The sequence below is a fragment of the Haliotis asinina genome, chromosome 6 (assembly GCF_037392515.1).
Source record: "Haliotis asinina isolate JCU_RB_2024 chromosome 6, JCU_Hal_asi_v2, whole genome shotgun sequence".
In the NCBI taxonomy this organism is placed as follows: Eukaryota; Metazoa; Mollusca; class Gastropoda; order Lepetellida; family Haliotidae; genus Haliotis; species Haliotis asinina.
The window spans coordinates 43,093,612-43,117,291 of NC_090285.1; the positions used below are offsets into that span (position 1 = coordinate 43,093,612).

The 23,680-nt window shown below is 38.6% G+C and overlaps 1 protein-coding gene across 2 annotated transcripts in view; it reads right to left on the reverse strand.

Annotated features, from left to right (window-relative positions):
* Positions 1–2,491: 2,491 nt before the first annotated feature.
* The window catches only part of LOC137286399 (transient receptor potential cation channel subfamily A member 1 homolog), a 49,195-nt gene continuing 28,006 nt past the window's right edge, over positions 2,492–23,680 (reverse strand). For both annotated transcript variants that reach the window (XM_067818243.1, XM_067818244.1), the window contains 22 exons: positions 21,869–21,990; positions 20,972–21,178; positions 20,526–20,747; positions 19,898–19,991; positions 19,124–19,319; positions 18,385–18,568; positions 18,032–18,139; positions 17,381–17,469; positions 16,922–17,068; positions 15,686–15,797; positions 14,480–14,616; positions 13,846–13,967; positions 13,179–13,343; positions 11,470–11,570; positions 10,812–10,981; positions 10,058–10,190; positions 7,697–7,828; positions 5,028–5,228; positions 4,422–4,622; positions 4,083–4,151; positions 3,053–3,229; positions 2,492–2,797 (listed from right to left, as the gene is read on the reverse strand). In XM_067818243.1, the coding sequence (XP_067674344.1) occupies positions 2,579–2,797; positions 3,053–3,229; positions 4,083–4,151; positions 4,422–4,622; positions 5,028–5,228; positions 7,697–7,828; positions 10,058–10,190; positions 10,812–10,981; positions 11,470–11,570; positions 13,179–13,343; positions 13,846–13,967; positions 14,480–14,616; positions 15,686–15,797; positions 16,922–17,068; positions 17,381–17,469; positions 18,032–18,139; positions 18,385–18,568; positions 19,124–19,319; positions 19,898–19,991; positions 20,526–20,747; positions 20,972–21,178; positions 21,869–21,990 (3,308 nt within the window). In that variant the 3' untranslated portion in view covers positions 2,492–2,578. The remainder of the gene's footprint in view (positions 2,798–3,052; positions 3,230–4,082; positions 4,152–4,421; positions 4,623–5,027; positions 5,229–7,696; positions 7,829–10,057; positions 10,191–10,811; positions 10,982–11,469; positions 11,571–13,178; positions 13,344–13,845; positions 13,968–14,479; positions 14,617–15,685; positions 15,798–16,921; positions 17,069–17,380; positions 17,470–18,031; positions 18,140–18,384; positions 18,569–19,123; positions 19,320–19,897; positions 19,992–20,525; positions 20,748–20,971; positions 21,179–21,868; positions 21,991–23,680) is intronic.

Here is a 23,680-nt window from a genome sequence, read left to right on the forward strand (position 1 = left end):
TGTACATGTCCTACCAAGATTATCAGCAGTTTACAAGTTGAGTGTATAAAAGTCTGAATTAAATCGACTAATTGTAAAAATGCAAAACCTTGTCATATTACCCTATTAATCGAATGCAAAAGACATAAATTGTATGACAGTTAATAGGACATGATCACAGACATATAAAACAGCGTAATGGGGGGTTACTTGTCGTATTTTCACACAGCACTGTAAACAAGGGTAGCCTTTATCACTGGTTCATGTTATATATATATACAAATACATGCAAGTAAAATCTGAGCAAATCAGGCCTCTACTTATTAGATACCAGCTGACAATGTGTCAGTATTATTTTTTATACAAAAATACACGAGCTATTTACAGATGAAAACATCAGCAAATGACGGCCAAGTGTTAAACCTTAATCAGCAGTTATTCAACTCCACTAAATAGATCCACTGAAAGTAGAAAGGTCTTAAGACTGCTGTATTACCCTTTTCATCAAATGCTGAAGACGTACAATGTGTGACACTTTCTGATCACAGACATGTATAAACAGTATAATGGGGTTAGGTTATGGCCACTGCACATGCCCACCCTCACACTGGCCAGTCCTGAATGTTCCATATCTTGTTTGTGGGATCAGAACCATGTGCTTCTCATCTGAACTCACATGACCAAGGGGGGTTAATCCTATGAGCAAGCTGACAAGGCAAGGGCTTCATCTGAAGGATGACTCGCATCCTTATGCAACAGTAATAAGATAACTCAGTCCCTTGCAGAGAATCATGGTAACTAGTAATGTTATCCATATACACATGACCACAGAGGGTCAAGAAGCTAACAACATGCTATCATAAAAATCAACAAGCCTACCTACCTGAACCATTTTGACACCTGACTATCAGTAGACTGCAGGGGAACCATTCTTACTCGAAATCCCCATGAATTACATACCGGTAATTCAAGTGTATCCATTTGCCATAGCCTGCATGGCACAGAACTAGAGTGTACCTGAAGTGATCTCCAATGACATAGCATATGGTCCCTGTGAGTGTCAAAGGAGGACTATATTATCCTTCAAAAGTATGATTTTATCAACTCAATGTAAAACTGAATCCTGAGTTGCAAACTCAACAACCATGAAAAAAAAAGCACATTTCAAACTGATTTTCACAACTTGTAAATTATACAAATTCCTTTCTTGATAGGCATTTAAGAAGTTCAGGTGATTAAAAATAATGATACTTTTTTAAGGATTACAACTTCTTTACCGTGAAAGGTGATGTTTTTACATAGATTCCCATAGAATTCATAGAAACTAAATCAGAATGTCACCTTTCACAATAAAAGAGTATATATCAACATATCAACATTATCAACATTAGGATCTATGTTGAAACAATGCTTTTCATGATATCCATAAAAAGCATCATTCTTTTGACAAATCCATCCTGAAGAACTAAATGGGTATTACAGTTTCCTTACTGAAGGATAGCATTCAGTTGTATGATACCTGAATATTGAATATTTACAAGGCATTCAGTTGTATGATACCTGAATATTGAATATTTACAAGTGAACACAGGTGACTGCCTGTCGACAGGTAGACATCAGTAACATGCATGTACAAAGGTAGGTTATGGGTTATCAGTATATCAGCAAATATAAGTAAACATAAGTAATCACTATCAACTCCCCACAACATGTAAGTAGTTCTGGAGGGCATCAGTACACATGAATGTAACACAAGAACAGTTTCAGGGTTAATCAGTTGACAACAAGTATAAACAGATCTTCCAAATCAGCTAATTCAGTCCAGTGCAACTAATGAAATGAGAATAGTCTTCTGAGGTGGTGTGTGTATGAATGTATATTTACACTATGATTTGTTTGTTTTCTTGCCAAGAAACAGCTTCAACTGGATGCAAATCCAAAGTTATCACTAAAAAATATTGACAGTTTCCTCATCAGACACACAGTAATATTGTACACTTTTTCAAGTGGTTACATAACCATACCAAGTGCACAACTTATTATATATTGCTGTGTCCAAATAATACCAGTCATGTGCATATCATAACAATATTTCACAGGATTACCATTCAAAACAATTCAAGCATATCCTGCAGTATATCACTGGATTATTAATCAGAACTATTCATTAAGCAACCAAGATGAGAGCATAATCTTCACTGATATTCCTGCAGCTGAATGCAGAATAGCTTGAGATCTTGATACATGCGATCAAATAAAGTCTCTAAAGTATATTTACATTAATGAGACCTATGCTACCTTATACACAGGTGGGATTCTCATATTAAGGTACATGTACATGTATTTACAAAACTGTAAAGTGCCAAGTACACTGGTCAGATCTGAGAAGCAGTATTGTGGTCTGAGTTTTCTAAACAGTCAAACATTAATCCTGGATAATGTAAATTTGACTTCAACATGGGTTACTTCCAACCAATGCACAAAAGAATGATTGTTGTGTATCCATATTTGGTCAAAACTGATTATCTAGCAAATAGAGAGAAAGAGGAGGTTAATCTAGCGAAGAGAGATAACCCAGCAAAGGGGGCAATCCTGCTGTCTAGGAGAGCGAGTTCTCAATATTCTGGTGATCCAGTTCATCCTCATCCTCCTGATAATCCTCCTCCTGCCAGTGGATGTTTTCAGTCTGAGTCACAATGGCTCGCAACATGCTCTCAATGCGAGAGTTCTGTTCCCGAAGCTCTTTCACAATTCTCTTCATCTTCTTCATGTCTCCATGCAGCTTTTCCTGACTCTCCTGAACCTTCTCAATCTCATCCTGGGGAGGAATATTTAATATCAAGGAGTGACAATTCTTTTCACATGTCTTTGTTATTACAAAACGTTTTTTGAAGCACATACCAAAAGAATCTGGTTATTCTTTATAAGAAGGTCTAAAAAGTGGTATTAAAGACCTTGGTGTTTATTGAGTGATGTTAAATAATGTTGTCAAACACCTCATAAATTTGGTAACTAGTTCTCCAAAGAGTATTCCTCTGTCAGTATATTTTTCTACATCCCTCTCTCTACTCACCAGCTCTGGATTGAGTGCCTTTTGAATGGCCTGAGCTGACATAGAAGACTGGTAGTTCAACAGTCTCCTGATAGGGTTCGACAGCCACTGGTTTGGTCTGAATGTTTTTCGTCGGACATATGACTTTCGTCTGATGAAGTCAGGCAGGATTCTCTCCACATCTAATGCCAACTCAACCTAAACAAAGCATGCAGGATAAATTTTCAATATGAAGGTTGCTTTACCTGGATCATGTAAAGTACATTTTTTATTTCCAGGTATGCATTGTAGTCTGTATCAGATGCTGTTTCATATATTTACACCAGACCAGTTTTGTTTCTTGTTTCACAGATTTTTATCCTCAGAAAACATAAAGCAAGGAGGAGGGTTTAAAGTCTCTGAGAACAGATACCAGTGTTCTAGTGTTCAATAAACTCAAGTGTATAGTCAAAGTCTCACTTCTGTGTACTTTGACACTAGGGGTTTCATTCATATTCTTGAACAAATATTACTAACGGATCCGTAAAACAAGAAATAAAATTGGTATGGCCTGAAAAACAAAATTGTGAAATGTGACTCTGATGCAGACTTGATACCATCATAAAATCCCTAAACCCCAATCACAAATACGTTTCTCTGATAATCCTACGAAAATGATTGATCCAAAGTAGTGACAGACAAGGAATCTCGCCTCTTTGTCTGAGACAAATAACAATCTTGATGGGCTGGCTGTTTTAACATAAATTTTCATAATCTCCAGTCCAAGATAATGGTATATTACATAAGCTGATTTAAAAAATAAGCTTCACCTATAAGATCTATCCAAATGGCAAGCCTCGTATTTTGGAATTATCAATGGTACCTATCCTGATCCACCTGGTTGTTAATATTAAATTTTCATAATCTCCAGTCCAAGATAATGGTATATTACATAAGCTGATTTAAAAAATAAGCTTCACCTATAAGATCTATCCAAATGGCAAGCCTCCTATTTTGGAATTATCAATGGTACCTATCCTGATCCACCTGGTTGATAATATTCACCACCTACCTGCATAGCCATCCTCTTGAGGGCAGCCTGGTCCTGCACAGCCTTGATGTCATCTACAGCCAAACCAACCTGTTGGCAGACACCATTAAAATTTGCATCACTTGTAAATTTCAAATTTTAAAGTCCAAAATGTTTCCATGGAAACCAAGAAAAATAAAAATGACAATAAAAATCTGTAAACAGCAAAAACCACTACTTAAGGTTCTGGTTAATATATCAACTAATTTCTGTTGAATAATTTTGAATGTTTTTTTAGTTATTCTCCAGAAACAAAATGAGGCATAAACTTAATCGATTATAAAAATCATAAGCACATGAAGTATTATCATAGTTACTCACAAGCAAGTTCATGACGATGATTGACATGAGGATGAGGAAGATAACAAAGAGAAGGTAGGAAACTTCTGGAAACAACACTCGATCCTTTGGGTCTGGAGTTGGTGACTTGAATTGTTCATTGAATATATTATCAAACTCAAACTCTCCAATCATCATTACTCCTGTTTTGATCATTGCACTTGGGACATTTTGGAAGGCAATCTGAAACAAAATCAAACATCATCAGGTTATAGTACTCTAACAACACATAGTGGGTGTTTGTAAATAACATCAAATGTCATAAGGTTATACATCTTTAACAATACAAAGGGGATGTTTGTAAATGACATCAAACATCGTAAGCTTATGGTCTTTTAATAATACAAAGTGGGTGTTTGTGAATGAGATCAAACATTGTTAGTTTACAGAATTTATTAATACATACAGGATGTTTGTGAATGACATCAAACATAATTAGGTCGTAGTATTTTAATTGCATGTCAGGAATCTTTGTATTTCCTTGTTGAGAAACACAATCTCTAAACATCATTGTGTTGATGGGGAAAGCTGGTTCAAACATAAAGTGATGTCTGATATTTTACTAGGGAAAAGAGATTATTTGCAAACCTGGTTCTGGAACAAAGTGTAGAAGCCAAGTGAGAAGGCAACGATGAAGAGGAAGAAGACGACAAAGAACTGTGCGACGGTCGTGAGGATCTCTGTGAACATGACGACGTAGATGCCAAACCTGGGGAACTTCTGGATGAACAGCACCAGCACCATCCATGCCAGGAACACAGACACAGCTCCCAGTGACCACTGCCAGTCCTAGAACACAAACATACCCTGTTAGAAATGCAATTAAAATTGTGCTTCAGAATAAATATGCTTATCGGACGCCTCATTACCATTGCCACTTTACGTGCTGTTATAGACGATTCTATTCCATGAATACAGTTAATTCTTGCTGGCATGAACAGTCTGCCCAGGCCACTGCTGCTTGGAGTGAGTGAGTGAGTGAATGAGCGAGTGAGTGGGTGGGTGAGTGAGTGAGTGAGTGAGTGAGCGAGCGAGCGAGCGAAAGAGCCAACCCTGTCTTAGGCATGCAGAGCGAATGCTTTAACCACTAGGCTACCCCACCCAACCACTGCTGCTTGGAAAGACTACCTATTTACACAAGACATTTTGCTGAACATGACTGGGTAGCTTTGTGGTTCATGTGTTCACTTGTCATGTCAAAGGCCCAGGTTCGATTCCCCATATGGGTACAATGTGTGAAGCAAATTTCTGGTGTACTCTGAAGTGATATTGCTGGAATATTGATTTAAGTGGCACAGAACCCACTCACTCAATGAACATGGTGAGTGAGTGAGTTTAGTTTTACACTGCACTCAGCAATATTCTAGCCATATGGCGGCGGTCTAAATAATCAAGTCTGGACCAAACAATCCAGTGATCAACAACAAAAGCATCGATCTGCGCAATTGGGAACCGATGACATTTGTCAACCAAGTCAGCGAACCTGACCACCTGATCCCGTTAGTCACCTCGTACGACAAGCACAGTCACCTTTTATGGCAAGCATGGGTTGCTGAAGGCCTATTCTACCCGGGGACCTTCACGGGTCTCAATGAACATGGCACCATATAGATCAAAATATGGATCAACATTGTAACAGTACATACCATACATCATACAATAAATGTGCCACCAAAATAAATGTCAGTATTGAACCCATGTTTTACAGATGTGACGGGAAAGTGATGTGAGTAACCCTGCCTTTGCTTATAAAACCTTATCAGCAAACAATAACACAAAAAGCCTGTAGATCTGCCTTAGTGCAATATGGAGAATACCAGTTCATTTTAATCATGTCATTTGCAATATTCATTGATTGTTTCACATGTGATCCGATGTCCACTACACCAAATGGAGGAAATTTTACATACACATTGAAAAGAGACCAATGGTGAATGTACACTTTCAAAGCGTTGTTATATGAGTCTGCCATTCGTTAAACATATGACCAGTGTGGAGCATTCACGTGGCTGCTGGTGTCACTCATAATAATTAATAATATAATAATAATAAGTTTTTATCATCGTTTTGTTTATAATTATATGAACATTATCTTTCAATGCCAAAAAGAAGAAAGGTGACTTCTATTTGTTTACATCAGTTCATCATACTTTTATGACAGTCATCAATTGTGCAAGTTAATTAATGTCATAAAAGTTTGAACTCAGCGCAAACAAACTGTCCACACTAGATGCAAACTGTTGTGTAAAGCACTCAATATGCACCAAAATATCCAAAACCAAAAGAAGCGATTTTATCAATTATTTGAAGGGATACTCATATTCTTCCTTTTACTTTTATCAAGTTTTTCAAACATCTACAAGTACAAAAGTATGTGGGAATGAATGACATTTTAAAAATAATTTCAGCTTAAATTGTGAAGAAAGTCTGAAGCGTTACATAGTCTTGAAACTAATGAGTGAAACCCACAAGCTAAGTCCAGCACTGACACAACACAGTCTAAGTAAACTTAGTCTCAGTATATTTCGTTACACTCCACCACTAAGTCTAACAAAACCTAGTAGAAGGTCACGTCAGACAACCTCTGAGCGACCAATGACCATCCAATCAAACACAAGACGGTTAAATAGATTTAACCAATCAGACAACGGCTACTATTTCGGATCAGAGGGACTTTCAAAATATTCAGGTCACTGACACCGATCTCTCCACAAATAAAAATCTGCATATAACACAATTATTTGACCTGCAGAATATATACGCTTTGGGGTTTCTGTTGACATGGTTACCATTAGCTAATATTTCCACAAGATGACATCCTTGAATACTGCCAAAAACACCATTTTCAGCGACTGTTTACTCACCGTTGTCATGGTTGTATGTAAGCAATGTGCATCACCTGGAAGCTAGCGTAAGCTAAACAGCATTCGGAATCGTTTGGGTACGAACCTTTTTGAGATAAAAAGTTGAAAAGGTATGTGCTAAAATCCACTTTCGCGATTTGGTAAGCTGTGATCTGATTGGTCAATCTCAAAGGTTACCTGACGCGACATCCCATAAGGTTTTGTTAGACTCAGTAGTGGAGTGTAACGAAAGGTATTGAGACTAAGCTCACTTAGACTTTGACAGAACAGGAAGTCATAATCACACATATGTTAAATTTAGAAACCAGCAATTTCAGCATATATTCATAGATGCGTATTTGCAAATCAAATGTGTAAAGAATTCTGGGTCAAGAATAATGACTGTGTCCTCACCATTCTATAGCCTGTGTCCTTCTGACAATCATTGAAGTCAATCACAAGGAGTAGAGCTGAGACATAGGTAATCCACTCAATCAGATTTGTCCAGCCAAGGTATGACAGCTTGGCTTGATAGATTTGTAGAAGCTGAAGCAAACATGCTTACATTATGGCATTACACAATATATACAGAATACAAGTCAAAAACTATATGTAGGATTTGTGTCTGTGAATGTGCCTTAACATAACAATGATAACAGACACAAATAACAGTGTTTTATAAATATGTGTGCTGAGTTGCACCCTATGTGTCTGCCGGAGCTGTTCCACCAGGCGTTTGTCACTCACCTCGGTGTGAAGAGTGAAAATAGGACAATGTTACATATAATCCAGTGAAAGATCTTAACAGGGTTAATGCAGCCCTGGGACAAAGAGTATTCTGGGTCACGTTTAATAAAAAAAATAGTAATGCCGAGATTTCAAAGAAATACTTCTATATATACCTCAATAACAGAGGGAATTTAAGGTAATATTTCCTAATATTTCATAACTAGAGCATATACTATTGAGCATATATACATATGGAAATTAATTAAGCAACACCAAATTCAAAGACACATAAAAACTTAACAAAGTTTAACGAAGTAATTTTGATGATTGATTATTCAATTTTGATGTATTGACATACAGCATGAGCTTTTCATGGGTTGATATGACGCGCGTGAAGCTTGCACAGCGCACGTGCATTGCTTTAACCTCAACTTTCGAAAAATGCACTTTTTCCCTGGGGTGTTTACAAGCGCAGGTTGTCGATTGCATTCGGTTTTTCATTCATTTCAATGTCATGGCACGTAGGAAATTATCAGAGGCCACTCGTTGGCAAATAATCGGCATGAGGAATGCTGGTATGTCTCTAAGACAAATCGGGACTCAAATCGGACGACATCATTCCATAATTTCAAAACTTTTGAAAAAATACCGGGCCACTAATGAAGTTAAAGACCTGCCTAGACCAGGAAGACCCAGGAAGACCACAGTCCGGGAGGACAGAGCTTTACTGAGACTTGTACGGCGCAGGTCCTTCGACTCGAGCTCTCGGTTGAGACAGGAGTGGCTTCCAGGGAGACCCATCTCGAACAGGACTGTTCGGAATCGTCTGAAAGCTGCAGGATACCGGGCAAGGAGGCCAATCAAGCGACCCAGACTGTCTCCAGCCCATAAGGCAGCCCGACTGGCCTGGTGTAATGACCGTTTGCACTGGAACATTGCCTCTTGGAGGAAGGTCCATTTCTCAGATGAGAGCCGGTTCTTGCTGCACATGGTGGACGGTCGTACTCGGGTCTGGAGGCAGAGGAACACAGCAATGGCTCCACGGAACATCCAGGAGACTGTGGCCTTTGGGGGAGGTTCCGTTATGGTATGGGGGTGCATTTCCATGAACTGCAAGTTGGATATCATTACCATCCGTGGCAACCTTAACGGTGTTCGTTACCAACAGCAGGTTCTTGACAGGGCTGTGGTACCTCATTTTGAGAACCATCCTCTGGCAACGAGACCCATATTTATGGACGACAATGCTAGACCTCACAGGGCGCATGCTGTAAATGATTTTTTGCGGCAAAATGCAATTGACAGAATTCCATGGCCTGCCATGAGCCCTGACCTCAACCCCATTGAACATTTGTGGGACTTTATTGGCCGTCGTGTGAGGCAGAGAGACCCACCAGTCCATAATCTCAACGAATTGACGGCTGCCCTGCATGAGGAGTGGAACAGGATCCCCCAGAATCAGATCCGGAGACTCATCCAAGGAATGAGGAGGCGTCTGGAATCGGTGGTGCGTGCGCAGGGAGGACACACTAGATATTGATGAAAGTCGGTGTGCAGACTCTCAGATGACTGTTCTTTCTTTCCATGTGACATTTGTGTTAATACACCTGACAACAACGTCTGTGGATGAATAGTAAATTGTGTCCATTTTTTCATGAATTTAAGACAGTTTTAAGAATTTGGATTTCGTTGCAATAAAGCAAAGTCTTGATACTTTTTCCCTTTAAGTTGTTTGTCAGAGATCGTCTGTTGAATAAAAAAGTGTCAAACTATATCAACCCGGCATATTTTGATTGTCAGAACACTTCAAAGTTGCTCCAATAGAAAAAATTGGGGTGTTGCTTGATTAATTTCCAGGTGTATATATAAAGAAAGTGATGAGAATACCAAGCCTACAGTTGTAGATATATAAGAAGTAGTTTCACTTCTCCCTGAAGATACACGATTGAAACATGCAGGAGAAGATCTGTGTTGCGTTATTATTTCGGAAACTATTTCTTTATATAATATATATGATAATAATATAGTATGTCAACATAACATTACCTCTTTCAACAAGTTGAAGGCTGCTAATCCTATTATGACATATTTAGCTATGACAGTAACCAATGGCTGTTGATATGATGTTGTCAGCTGGTCACATGATCCTGAGGCAATGGCAACGGCATCAGTTTTGTTACTGGAACAGAAAACAATTGGTCAGTGTAGAACAGGAGCCATGTCATCACATCAACCATGGCAGGTACTTCCATTCCTGTTTACAGTCATCTGTTCTGCTGAACATCATAACGCAAGAACACAACAGTCTGAAGATACTCACACATGTATTAAACATATGCATGATGTATTAAACATATCAAAAGCTACCTTTTTAAAAGGTCTAGTTTGGTGAAATGGGTCCCAAAACTTTGACAAAGTTCTACTTTCATGCTTCACACCAAGGGGTGACAGACAGCTGGTGGAACAGGGCTGGAAATTTCCTGACTAGATGGGGGGTGTGCTGAGTTGCACCCTAAGTGTGTACCGGAGCTGTTCCACCAGCCATTTGTCACCCCTGCAGTGTGAAGAGTGAAAACAGAAAACGTAACATGATAGCTTCCTTAACAACTTTTTCTTTGATTGACCATAAAACATCAGATTTCAGATCCTGTTGGGTACAGTGGTTTCTCGAACATGTGTACTATTTATGTTTTGTGTACTTATTCCTATTTTGAGTTATTAAACCAGTCATCATTCCCATTAGAACCAAAGTGGACTGTAGGTCATGGTTAACAGAGGATACTTTGTTGTCTGGACTTACAAGGTATAGGGTGGTTTGGTCTCGATGATGTACGCTGTGAGGAACGTTAAGAACACCAGGTAGAGGAGGAAGAAGAGGTAGTAGAACACACTGCCAAATGTGTTCCACTTGTGGTTCAACATCGACATGACAAGAGGGTGAGCCAGTAGGTCTTCTCGACTTGATGTCACCTGAAGATACAATACCAGTGTTAAATGCACCTGAATGTTAGCTTAGATAATACACAAATTTTTTCCATCTGTTTTTGTTATAGAGCTTTCAGTGTGAGCTAACCAAGGTTTTGGTGACTCATGTATGCATCCCATTCAGTTGGACACTCCCCCCCCATTCAGTGGGTCACTCACCCCCTTTTAGGGGCTCACTTACCCCCATTCAGTGAGTCACTTACCCCCATTCAGTGGGTCACATACCCCCTTTCAGGGGGTCATTTGCCCCCTTCAGTGTGTCACTTAACCCCCTTCAGTGGGTCATTTACCCCCATTCAGTGGGTCATTTATTCCCATATCTCCATTCAAAATGGTATTCATTTCAGTTTCAGCTTATACAAATCCCATTCAGTGAGTGCATTCACATCTAATAAGTCGGTCAGTCAATGCAGTTAAATTGTACATTCACAAACATTCAGTGTAAGGCTTCCACATCCAACATGCCTGCCTACCATTATCATGAGAGGGTGGTTCTTCTTGAGCATGTTGGAGTCCGAAGTGTAGGGCGTGGCACCTGACAGTAACCTGTCATCTTCATCATACACACCAAAACCTGCAAATCACATTTTGAGTAAGAATCATCATATTTTAGTCAAATATCAGTATTCTGGTTAGTTGAAGTCCTTACTCTTAGACAGACCATGCAAAAATAAATTTAAAGCCATGTCTAGTAAGTCTGCAGAACCAATGTAAGCAATTATTTTGAAAGTCATGCGACATGGCCATATGTGCACTATACAATTTTACTCAATTTTACAAAATGAAATGTGCAAGTATGGATGATACAAGTGTTGTGAGATAATGTTTAGTATGAACAAGTCATCATGAACACATGTTAGATGGGACATCAGTGATCCAAGGCTCAACATGCTCAAAGTGACAGTAAACAAACTGTGAACATGGTTACAAATTAAGAAAAAAAAAAACTGGTAAAAACAGGGAATTATTGTTGTGCATTCACATTTACCGACAAGCTTTGAGAAGTTTTACAAAAAAGTTAATATGCTTTAGACACTTTATTAGGAATCTACTGAACTGGGAACTAATGATGAACTGCAACTGACAAAAACTATATAAATAACAAGTGTAGATCTAGATCTACAGGAATAAACAATGTTATGCTACTGCTTTCTCCATATTTCTACAAACTGAATTAAATTTTGGCCATTATTTCTCCATAGAACTTGGAATTAGCTTGTATATAGTAATCAGTGCCACTGGCAAAAACATTGCAAAGTTATTAAACTCTGACTACAGTACACTAATGAACTAGAAGACTTGTGTGATGCACTTCTACAAAACAAATCTCACTTGATTGTGAAGCGGGACCTCCTTCAAAAAAATTCATCATAAGGTGAAAAAGTTAATGAAAACAATTGTACTACATTCATTGCAAGGATCATAATGGGTATCACTGAAAAAAGATTATACTGAGATGGAGGTGTAGGCAGCTCCACACCTGCTGCCGACCTCATGGCCCCAGCGAGATCAATTCCATGTAACTGCGGATACGCGGAAAACACTCATCCCCGTTGATGAACTGAATACTCCAATTAAAGGTGTCCAGCCATCCAGTACAAACACAGTATTTAGCATTGGAACATTATCAAACACTATGCCTAACATGGTGATGTCCAAACAAATGGAAAGTAACACCTTGTCTCCTGATGATATGGTGCAGAATGTGATCTGTGATAAAATGGAAGTGTAGTGTAAGTTTTAACAGCAGTGTTGCCATTTACAATGTTGGTTGTTTAAGGGCACACTAAATAATTCTGGTCCAGACAATCCAGTGATCAACACTATGAGTATCGAACTACGTGACTGCAATATGATGATCATTTACAATGACATGTGAACTTAGGTTATGGTCGGTAGTATTAACACCCTTCCATATCATGTCAGTATATATTTTTTTAACTAAACCTTACACAATGACCAAATTAATAAGTCAGAAGGTCAATGTGGCCAGTCATGTATTTTGGGGGAAATGGTGCTTATGATTGTAAAGATCTTTCCCAGATTACCAATTTGGTAGAGCATATGAGGCCAGTTCTGTCCAGGTTGATCTGCAAACTCTCTTGTTAAGATTTATATCACACTTGGTTCATCTCCCAGCTCACACACACATCATCCTCTGAATCAAAGATACATTACACACCTGAACTTGATCCAGATTCGCTGGAGGACTCTCTCTTTGTGTCCAGCCAATTTGCATAAACATCATCCAAGAACTCATAGTTGAATGTGATTTCATATTCAGGTCGCTCAGGATTCTTCTCAGCTCCATAGCTCAGGCATCGATCGAACACCCGCTCAGCCACATCTGGTTTATGAAAAATAACTGCTGATCAGCTGGAAAAGTCACTATCAGAAGGGCACAGTCAGAGTTATGAACCTTCCATAGTTTCTGGCTATGGGGCATGATGATGGTGCTGAAGTTGGTTCACTCATTTCGTTCTGGGGAAGTGTGTACGCGTGTAGTCATCAATTTTGCACATGCAGATGTTGATTAATTATACTTTCCAATTATGAGGGGGATGGAGGTCTATATACTTTGTACAAGACATGAAGTGTGATTCACTTACTTTGTACATATATTTTTGGGGGTGGGGTTGGGGGGTGGGGACTCACATTGTACACGCCCCCCATAAAATCATCACCATCACTTCTAGCAAAAAGTTATGAATAGTCCCTAAAAACGCCTACTCCTAATAACCAAATATCTAACCAACTTCATTTACAGTCTGCTCCAAACACAGTTAAACAAGCTCAGATAGCCTTGGTCTTGTGCACATGAAGCAAGATAGAAATGGAATGAGCCATACCTGGCATCTTCCGGATGAGTTTCCTCATGGGCGTGTCCAGTTGTCCTGTGACTAGGTCTAGTGATGCGTGCCGCAAGGCATCCTCCCACACGTCAGAGTTGATGATCACCATGGCAACATCACTGACAAAAACAACAGAACTTTACACCAAACTTAACAAAATAAAATAAAATGGAAAACAAATTCCATATAACAATAACTCTTAAATGAGGTTGCTAGCCCATTCTGGATTCCATTATTTCAGGGGGATTTAGAAAATATTCAGGACCATGGTCCCATGTCTTATGTATATATAAAACTGTATTTCTTATGCAAATTCAACATAATTTCAACACGGATGTGCATAAATATAATTTTTTCTTAATTTCATCTTATTTTATAAAATTTCATAGCATCAACAGTAACACTGTCAATGCAGTCATCAGAGCTACTGCACCAAGTCAGTTCCACCTAAAGTATGTGTTCTTTTAATAGCAAAATTTTAACAGGCATTTGATAAATTCTGACACAAGCTGTGTAATTTGTGTAAAGTAATAACTGGGATTCAGCAAGGGAAATTCAGACCGAAACATTTGATGGACCTAGAACTTATCATCATTCAAAACTAATAAGCAAATTAGTAGGGTGAACTCACATGTTGTGGTTTTCAATGGCAATATCAAGACTGTTCAGACCATCAGCGTCTGGCAAAGTCACATTTGCATCCCACTCAAGGAGTAGGCTTACCACAGCAGGGTGACCATTGCGACATGCAAGATGAAGAGGTGTGGTCTGCAATAAACAAAGAGAGTGAGAGAGTGAGTGAGTGAGTGAGTGAGTGAGTGAGTGAGCGTGTCAGCCAGCCAGCCAGCCAGCCAGCCAGCGAGTTAGCAACAAATGCTGCTGGGTTGTCCCAGCAGGGACACCTTAAATATAATGTATTACTTGTAGATGACTGCACAATTTTATGTGATGTCTAACTGTAACCGTTCCAAGAAATCTTTACATGCAACAAAGCTTGAAATACATTGATACTTTATCCAAGTCAGGTGTTTCTTGACTGAAACAGTGTTCAACCCTCTGAATCAAATGAGTTAATGATACCAAATCATTAATGAGTTTAATAAAAATGATATTTCACGGAAGCGAGTTTAGTATTCCGTTTATTACTTGCCAACATAAATTGACAGAAACTGCCGTGAAATTCCCTACAGTGTGAAGAGTCTCAGCTTTCTGCGAGTCAAGCAAGGTCTCGTAAAATTGCAACATCGGCATTAGCATTGTGATGTCACAACAATGAACCATTTTGATGTCATACGTCAAGCGGTATTACACCAGTGCAATATTGCTGTAAAAATATCACACTGCAGTATCTTCAACAGGCGAGTAATAATAGACATGAGCTTACACCCACGCACTTAAACCAAAGGGCTACACCAGTGACCCAAATCATATCCTGAACCAGATTCATTGATTACATCCTAATTACATTTGTGTCTGAACTGCATTTTTCAGAGTGTCAAATGTTTTGCTGAGTGATTTTTATTTCTTGCAAAAATTCATAGCAATAACACCAATGATGCAGTACTGTAATTCAACACCACACTGTTAAAATATTATGCTACTTTCAGATTTTTACATAACCTTCCAACTGATCTTACAGCTAACAAGATGAATCCTTAAGGAGCAACAGTATCCCACAGTACCCCTCAGACAAGTTTTTTTAGACCTGACCCATATTTCACAAAGAAATTGTAGCCCTTAGGTGATAACTTCCAGTTTTAACAGTCTTGGTACACCACTATAGCACTAAGACCACTTTGGGGCCCTGATCCTTGTACATGAACATGCTTGGACTGACCTGATTTTTGTCCATGGGGTCAATGGGAGCATCATCTTCCAGTAGGATTCGACATGTCTTCAGCCATCCCTTGGATGCAGCCAGATCCAGAGGGGTCCACTGACTGTAATTCCTGGAAACAAGTGAAAGAGGTATGTCAGAGGAAGTCTCTCACAAAAGAGTTACCAAAAGTAATTTCTCAGAAAGGGGAGAATTAAAGTAGTTTAAAAAAAACTAGTTTCTCAAAGGGGTGTTCAATATGTCTGTTTCCAAGAAAAGTGTTAAAATGGTTTATGGAAAATAGTCTCTATAAGAGCCAACAAACTGGAGGTATGTGACAAATGGGTTACAGAGGACAGGGAGCAGAAATATATATGCAGAACACTTATCCGGACCCTCGGATGTAAGCTTTTCATGAGTGCATGAAAAAGACACACCATAATCTTTTCCACTGGCCATTGTCAAATTCATTCACTGCAATCTTTTGCATGTCATTAAATTTGTTTCCTGAAATTTGAATGATTAAAAAGAAAACCTGACCACCAAAAACATTATTGGCCTTACATTAAATCTTTGACAGGCAGGTGATTTTTAGAAAAGAGAGACTGCTAATTAACACTTTTGACTGTAAGGACACAGGATGTCATATACATAGTGTATGAAATAATTTTTCAGGATCACTAGCAAACTGGCCTAAGGAGTTTAAAAGATTACCAGCCTGAATGAAAATGTACTAGCCAAACTAAATAAGGATACAAAAATCAAAAAAGTAGTCAATTAGTACATCTTTCATAAAGTTCAAACATCGACGTTACAAATTGTCAGGACCAGATAATGCAGCACAGGTTTATAACTATTCCAACAGTGACAGTCCAGTTAGCACTCAGTCAGTCAGGATGGAAATAACATCATGGTGCCATTTGCAAACGATGAAGGAGGAGTCGGCAATTTTGATTATCTCTTAACACTTCTTATCACGACATGTCTTAGAAAGGATTTCAGCTTCATGTGTAGTTTCAAGAAGCTCTAAGGATTTCAGTTTCATGTGTAGTTTCAAGAAGCTCAGAGTTGTCGGTTTGAATTCAACACAAAAAATACTAAAAGAATGAGGTCATTTTTATTGAAAAAAGGCCATGAAGAGAATTTTCCAGTCTGAATATTTACACTGGTAAACCGGGCTACCACCATACTAGCCCAAGGATGTTTTACCTAGCATCAGGGTACCAGTCGAGTGGTTACTGTGAATGCTGCATATACCTGCTGGCAACATCTGCTCCAAACTCTAGGAGGAGTGCTACTGCCTTGTCATGTCCCTGCATGGCTGCCAGATGAAGAGGAGTGTTGGAGTTCTCATCCTCGTCATTGATTGATGACTTGTCACGTTTCACCAACTCTCTCACATTGCTGAAACAAGGAAACAACTCGCTGGTCAGAAATGGCAAAAAGCAAATGGGTACCTAATTCATTGAACAGGATACTACAGTTTTTCCTGATTTCACTGAAGTCAGTTCTTTGAATGGCACTCAGAAGTGATACACGAAAACAGTTTCATGGATGTCAACTTCTTTATTATGAGGAACACAATGTTTTGGCGTATTATAAATCATCAGGTGAGGGACTTTTTCTAAAGTCATATCAGTGAAACCTTGAGTCTAACCAACAATAAAATGGCTTAGTACTTAAACCATCTCTTTCCTGCAGATGTCAAAAACTTACTTTGTTCTCCCGAATTTGGCAGCGAGATGTAATGGCGTCTGCTCTTCCTCATTCTTGCTGTCAAGATCAGCTCCATTATCCAGCAATGTCTAGAGAATATGAATAAAATGAATTGTTTGCTCAAAAGGATTTTGAGAAAATAATTCCAACAAATCTGGGATATACATATAGATAATATACTAATTTCTAGTGACATTCTATAACAAAAGCAACATGATACAGAGTTAGGTCCCTTCCTCTCATGTGATGACTACACACACCTGCCTGCTTATTTTGACCTTTTTTCACATTAGTTGGAAAACTTGAAATTAGTCACTTTCAAATTTTTTTGTCTTGTTCCCAAAATTCAGTGTCATGACAGCTAACCTGAACATGAACAGCAAGTTAAAACTGCTATCATTGTGATTTTAGTATCTTGTGGGAGTATTTACATGACAACAACTTGTGGCTGTGAATGTATTGCCAACTGAGGTTTCCAGACATGACAGTAATACATAAAGCTCTCCTGGTCTGCACAGTCAGCAAATGAGCAAACCAAATAATCATAAAATGGAAAAATACACCCAAGGGCTATTAATGTTCTTTCCTTATTCTCCCATTCTACAGTCTTATTTGATAAATTCTGAGAAGAAGAAGGGCAAGATATCTCACCACTAAGATCTCGCTGTAACCACTTTGGGCCGCAATATGAAGAGGATCGTTGTCATAGCGATCACTTTGATTGATCAGGCGCTTCACTTGTGGGTAAGACAACAGTTTCTGACAAACAAAAACATAATGACCTGCAGAATGTACACCACACATTGTAAGCTAATGTACTTTCAAGTTTTATTGATAAACCAATCAAGATCTTAGTGTAACATGAAACAATGAAACCAGATATAAAATCGCAGTTCTAATTTGAGGCATGATTGTTTATGAGTTCTAATAATATTATTGCAAGAATATTTGAAAGTCAGTTGGAATTTTACCTAAAAGTAAATCACCATGAATAGCCATTTTACCTTCAACACAGGAGCTTTGTTTTCCTCAGCTGCAAGGAAGATGATGGTTTTGTCATTTTTGTCGACAGCAGTGTAATCTGCACCTTTCTGCAGCAAGAGCTCCACAGTTTCCACGTGACCATATGTTACAGCCAGCAGAAGGGGCGTGTAGTTGTCTTTGTCTCGTCGATTAATCTTTGCTCCCCTGTTACCATGGAAACATAATTGTTTTCCAGCAAAATGCACAGAAACTTGCACTTCCTGCACTACAGTGATCCAAGAAATGGATAATCAACAGAAAGCCAAACCTACACTATCATTACTGGCCTCATTAATACTGGAGTCCCACAACAACACTACATTGTATACCAATAGCATGGTGCTATTTAAATCATAAACAATCAACAGTCTATTGGACACTATCCTGATGGCATGCGGCTAGTTAAAATACACAAGGACCAGCCCTTTGTTGTGGGACACTATCCTAACTATCATAACCAACTTATGTTGCACAATACGGATAATTCATTCATTGTCAATCTTTCCATTAATGTACTTTTGCAAACTACATAAACAAGCCATATGTTCAAGTAGGCTATTTTGCAATATTCTTTAATCAGCGTAAAGTTGAGTGGTCACCTAGCAACTATTTCATGGAAAAGGCCAACTGACACTTTTATGCACCTATTTACAAGAAACTCCCTTGATGTATCACTGGTAGGGTGATCCTAGCAATACAAGAAGGATAACTCTTACTTACTGATCAACGAGATACTTCACAACATCCAGATGATTTAACTGGGCAGCTTTGTGTAGAGGTGTTGCCTGCTCGTCATTCAACACGTCAATACGAGCATTGTTTTCCACCAGTAACTTGACAATGCGGATGTCTCCTGACATGGCAGCCAGATGGAGAGGATGCATATAGTGTTTCCGTGGGACATTCACATCAGCACCTGCAGCACATCAGAGTACTCATAAAATGGTGTTTAAGAGCAAAATAAAAATCAGCAAGTTCCAACACTTTGTTTGGAGTTGAACCTCTTACTTTTGATAAGTAACCTCAAAGGTGATTGTCACTGACAGTATCATTAGTGAGTGAATGTTGTTTTACTCAAATGTCAGCAATAATCCATCTCATATCACAGCAGTCAGCAATATTCCAGCTCATATCACACCGATCAGTAATATTCCAGCTCGTATCACACCAATCAGTAATATTCCAGCTCGTATCCCACCAATCAGTAATATTCCAGCTCGTGTCACACCAATCAGTAATATTCCAGCTCGTATCCCACCAATCAGTAATATTCCAGCTCGTATCCCACCAATCAGTAATATTCCAGCTCGTGTCACACCAATCAGTAATATTCCAGCTCGTATCACACCAATCAGTAATATTCCGGCTCGTATCACACCAATCAGTAATATTCCAGCTACCAGTGGAGATTTATCATAATGTATACCCTTGAGATAATTGAGGATGCTTGTTCAGAGAGAGGTTATATCAGATATGTGTTAATAGCCAACTCACGTTTCTCCAAACAGAGTTTAGCCACATCAAAATGTCCATTGTCTACAGCCAGATGGAGGCATGTGCTCTCCTCCACATCGCGATCAGTCAGCATCTGGATAAGGAAAGAAGCACATTAACATAATACATCATCATCATTAACTTCACACATGAACAAAGTCAATATGTCTTACTAAAGGCAACATTTTTCAGCACTTTGATGGCTAATCAGCTCTACAGTGTGAAAACTGGCTACATCTGTACATAAGGCTATGTGTTGTGAACCAAGATCTAAATCTTCAGTTCACCTTGGTAATAACAATTATATTTCTCAGTTTGCCAAACCCATATCTGGGATTGCAAGAATTTATGCCCATAAATAAAGAGATTGGGTTGTTAGACATATTTATCATCCTATATGTGACATGATATGTAAAGATGTGATCATGCTTTCTTTCATTACAAATACACTATTGTGTATAATAGAGTACAAGTCTTAGACCTAGATTTTCAATAGCTCTCTTAGCTCTAGTTGTAAGTTGATGTTAATGTATGGCACTTACAACTATTGCAGCGCTAAGAGTGCTTCAAAATGAAGGAATGAAGGCATTATTTCTGGGGACTGAAATGACTTTGATGAGAGACTCACACTTGAAACCATGACCCAGCCTTCTGGACTACGGGCACCAGCATCAAACAACATCTGCACAAAGGCAACATTTCCCTCTGAACATGCATGATGCAATGGGGTGGACTGTTCATGGTCCACACACCGCAAGTTGGCACCCGCCTCGATCAACATGGCTGCCACACCCTCCTGGTTGTGAATAGCTGCCATATGGATGGCTGTGATACCTTGCTTGTCTTGAGCCTGAAAACAAAAAGTTGAAATTTAAAAAAAAAACAGAAGTAACATTAATGTAAGATTGTGAATTGAGTTCATGACTAGCACATCAATATTAGAAATATGTAATCCATCTTCAAACACTGACCTCAGTTAAGCCTTTGCCCACACTGACACTAAATTGTACAGGAGAGCTGAAAATTACCACGTTCCCAAATATTAAAATGCTGATATATCAATAGTGAACTCACTTCGACATTTATTTCACTAAAACTGAGCAGATCCCTGGCTGCAATTTCATTTCCCCTCATGGCAGCAAAGTGTAGAGGTGTTTGTCCATAGATATCCACAACATTGACTTTGGCACCATGCTTGACAAGATATGATATGCAGCTGTCTCCAGCGTTCTCAACAGATTCCAGGTACTCCACAAGTTGAGGGAGGCCATTGGCTGCAATCTGACAACAATCAAAGACAAACATTAATGTAAGTTTCAACACACTTCTCAATATGCTTTGTAAATGATAGGTGAATGAGTATGGTTTTACACTGATTTTAGCAATATAATGGCATTGAATATCAGAAAAGGGATTCACACATTGTACCCATGTGGGGAATGGAACCCAGGTCTTTGGTGTGACTAGTGCATGCTTTAACCACTAGGCTACCCCACTACCCTTGTAAATGATGAAAACAATACAAGACTAGACAGAAGTATCGAACAATGCATGCATTGGAAAACTTTTATGTTCAGGCTATTGATACACACTTCAAAAACTATATATTGAAAGAAGTTTTGAACCTTTTTTGTGTTTTGCTTGTTGTTTAACACTGCACTCGGCAATGTTTCAGCTTTATGGTTCGTAAATAGTGGAATCTGACCAGACAAGCATGGGTCGCTAAAAACTAATATCTACCCCGACGATCACAGGTAAGGTTTGTCTTGTACACAGGGACAATGTGGATTTTGTTTGATCCACAAACAAATCATCACTGCTAATGTCAACAAATCTATAGTGAAGCATGCCAGTTCAGTAATTACAACATTTTACATTACAAATGTTTAGTGTTTTTGAGGCATTTGATTAAAACTAATAATTTGCAAAGTGACATGTGAATTGCAGATCCATAAGAAATCTGGTACACACATTTAAATCAGCTGTATCATCCTCCTCTGGGCTGTTGGTATCTTTCCTCTTGTTCTTCTCTCGGCGATATCGGGCCGCCGTGTGGAGAGGGGTGACCTCATCCTCACCTTTCGCATTTGGGTCTGACAAAAACGACAGCTGAGTTAGCTAACAAAGTTTAAGTTTAAACACTGCCAATGCATTTAACATCATGATAATCAAACTTTGCACACTTTAAGAATATTGAGTGTAAGGTAACCCGAGACAGCAGCTTAATTGGCAGGTCATTGGTGAAAATAGCTATACCACATGATTTTTTCATATTGCAGATAACTGAATATAAATAACATTGATAGCTTGCATTCTACTGATTTCAGGACACTTTTCCTTTTGAAAATTGGACCATGAATAAATATTTGAAAAGGAACCCACATGATATTTTCAAAATTGGACCTTTTTACTGTTCTCATTTTTGTCAATTTGGAGGCATTAGGAAATCTGAAATTCAAACAGTGATTTACACCTGTATTACAGTAGAAATTTGAGGCAAATATCCATCTGTGAGCAGGTCTGGATACATCCCTTGGAATCCTTATCCTATAACATTTATTCACCAGTTAATAATCACACCCTGAGACTTGTTGGAGGACCAACTCTGTCATTTGATTATCAAAGATACATCACTCGGTGCCATGTGTAAAGATAACCTCAAGATGTGAATAAGGTGTACCGTTCAGCTTGGATATCACCATGATACACCTCTGACACACTAGCTCATACCAATAGTCATGTGATTACTGATAAAAGTCTTTTATCCAATAAGCGTGCTAAGGACACACACTGACATCCAACAACAGTGTAATGTTTTGTGTAACCACATCAAATTCTAGCAAGACTTTTAATAAAATCCCACTGGTTAAGGGACCTTTAAAAAGTGTAGAAACCTACATAAAACACCAGAGTGAATTTGGTAAATAATTCATTACACTGCTATACTCAGTCTAAAAAATATGGTAGAAGGTAGTGTAAGCTAACCTTTTAAATTGATCATTCAGAACACAGCTTACTGAATCATGAAGTTAACATTCGCTTGTATGGTGTAAATGTTTTCCTCAAATATGTATGTACATGAATGATTCTGAATGATATTTTCTGGACGATCGCTACTGAATAATACACGTGGAGGACCTTACTATTCACAACAGTGAGTAAACAGTCGCTGGAAACAGTGTTTTATCAAACTGACGTTTCCAGGGTGTCATCTTGAAGAAATATAAGCTAATAGTAACCATGTCATCAAAAATCCCTAAATGTAAATACTGCAGGTCAGATGTCTGTGTTTTTAACAGATTTTCGTTTATTGAGAGACCTTGTCAGCAACTGGGGGAGAGACAATCAAAAAACATTTTTAAGCCCCACCTAACCCTAAACAATAGCTGTTATCTGATTGGTTAAATCCATTTGGCCATCTCATTTCACTGGATGGTCATAGGTCGCTCGACAGTTTGCTGACACGACCTTCTACTAGGGTTTGTTAGAGTCAGTATAGCAGTGTAAGTGTAACCAATAATACTGAGACTTGATGAGGCTTACTGAGCTTAACACAGTCAAGTCTTATCAGTCTAAGTAAACTTAGTCTCAGTGTATATCGTTACACTCCACCACTGAGTCTAACAAAACCTAGTAGAAGGTGGCATCAGGTAACCTTTGAGTGAGAAATGGCCGTCCAATCAAACGCGAGACAGTTAAATAGATTTAACCAATCAGACAACGACTACTATTTAGGGATCGGAGGGACTTTCAAAATATTCAGGTCACTGACACAGATCTCTC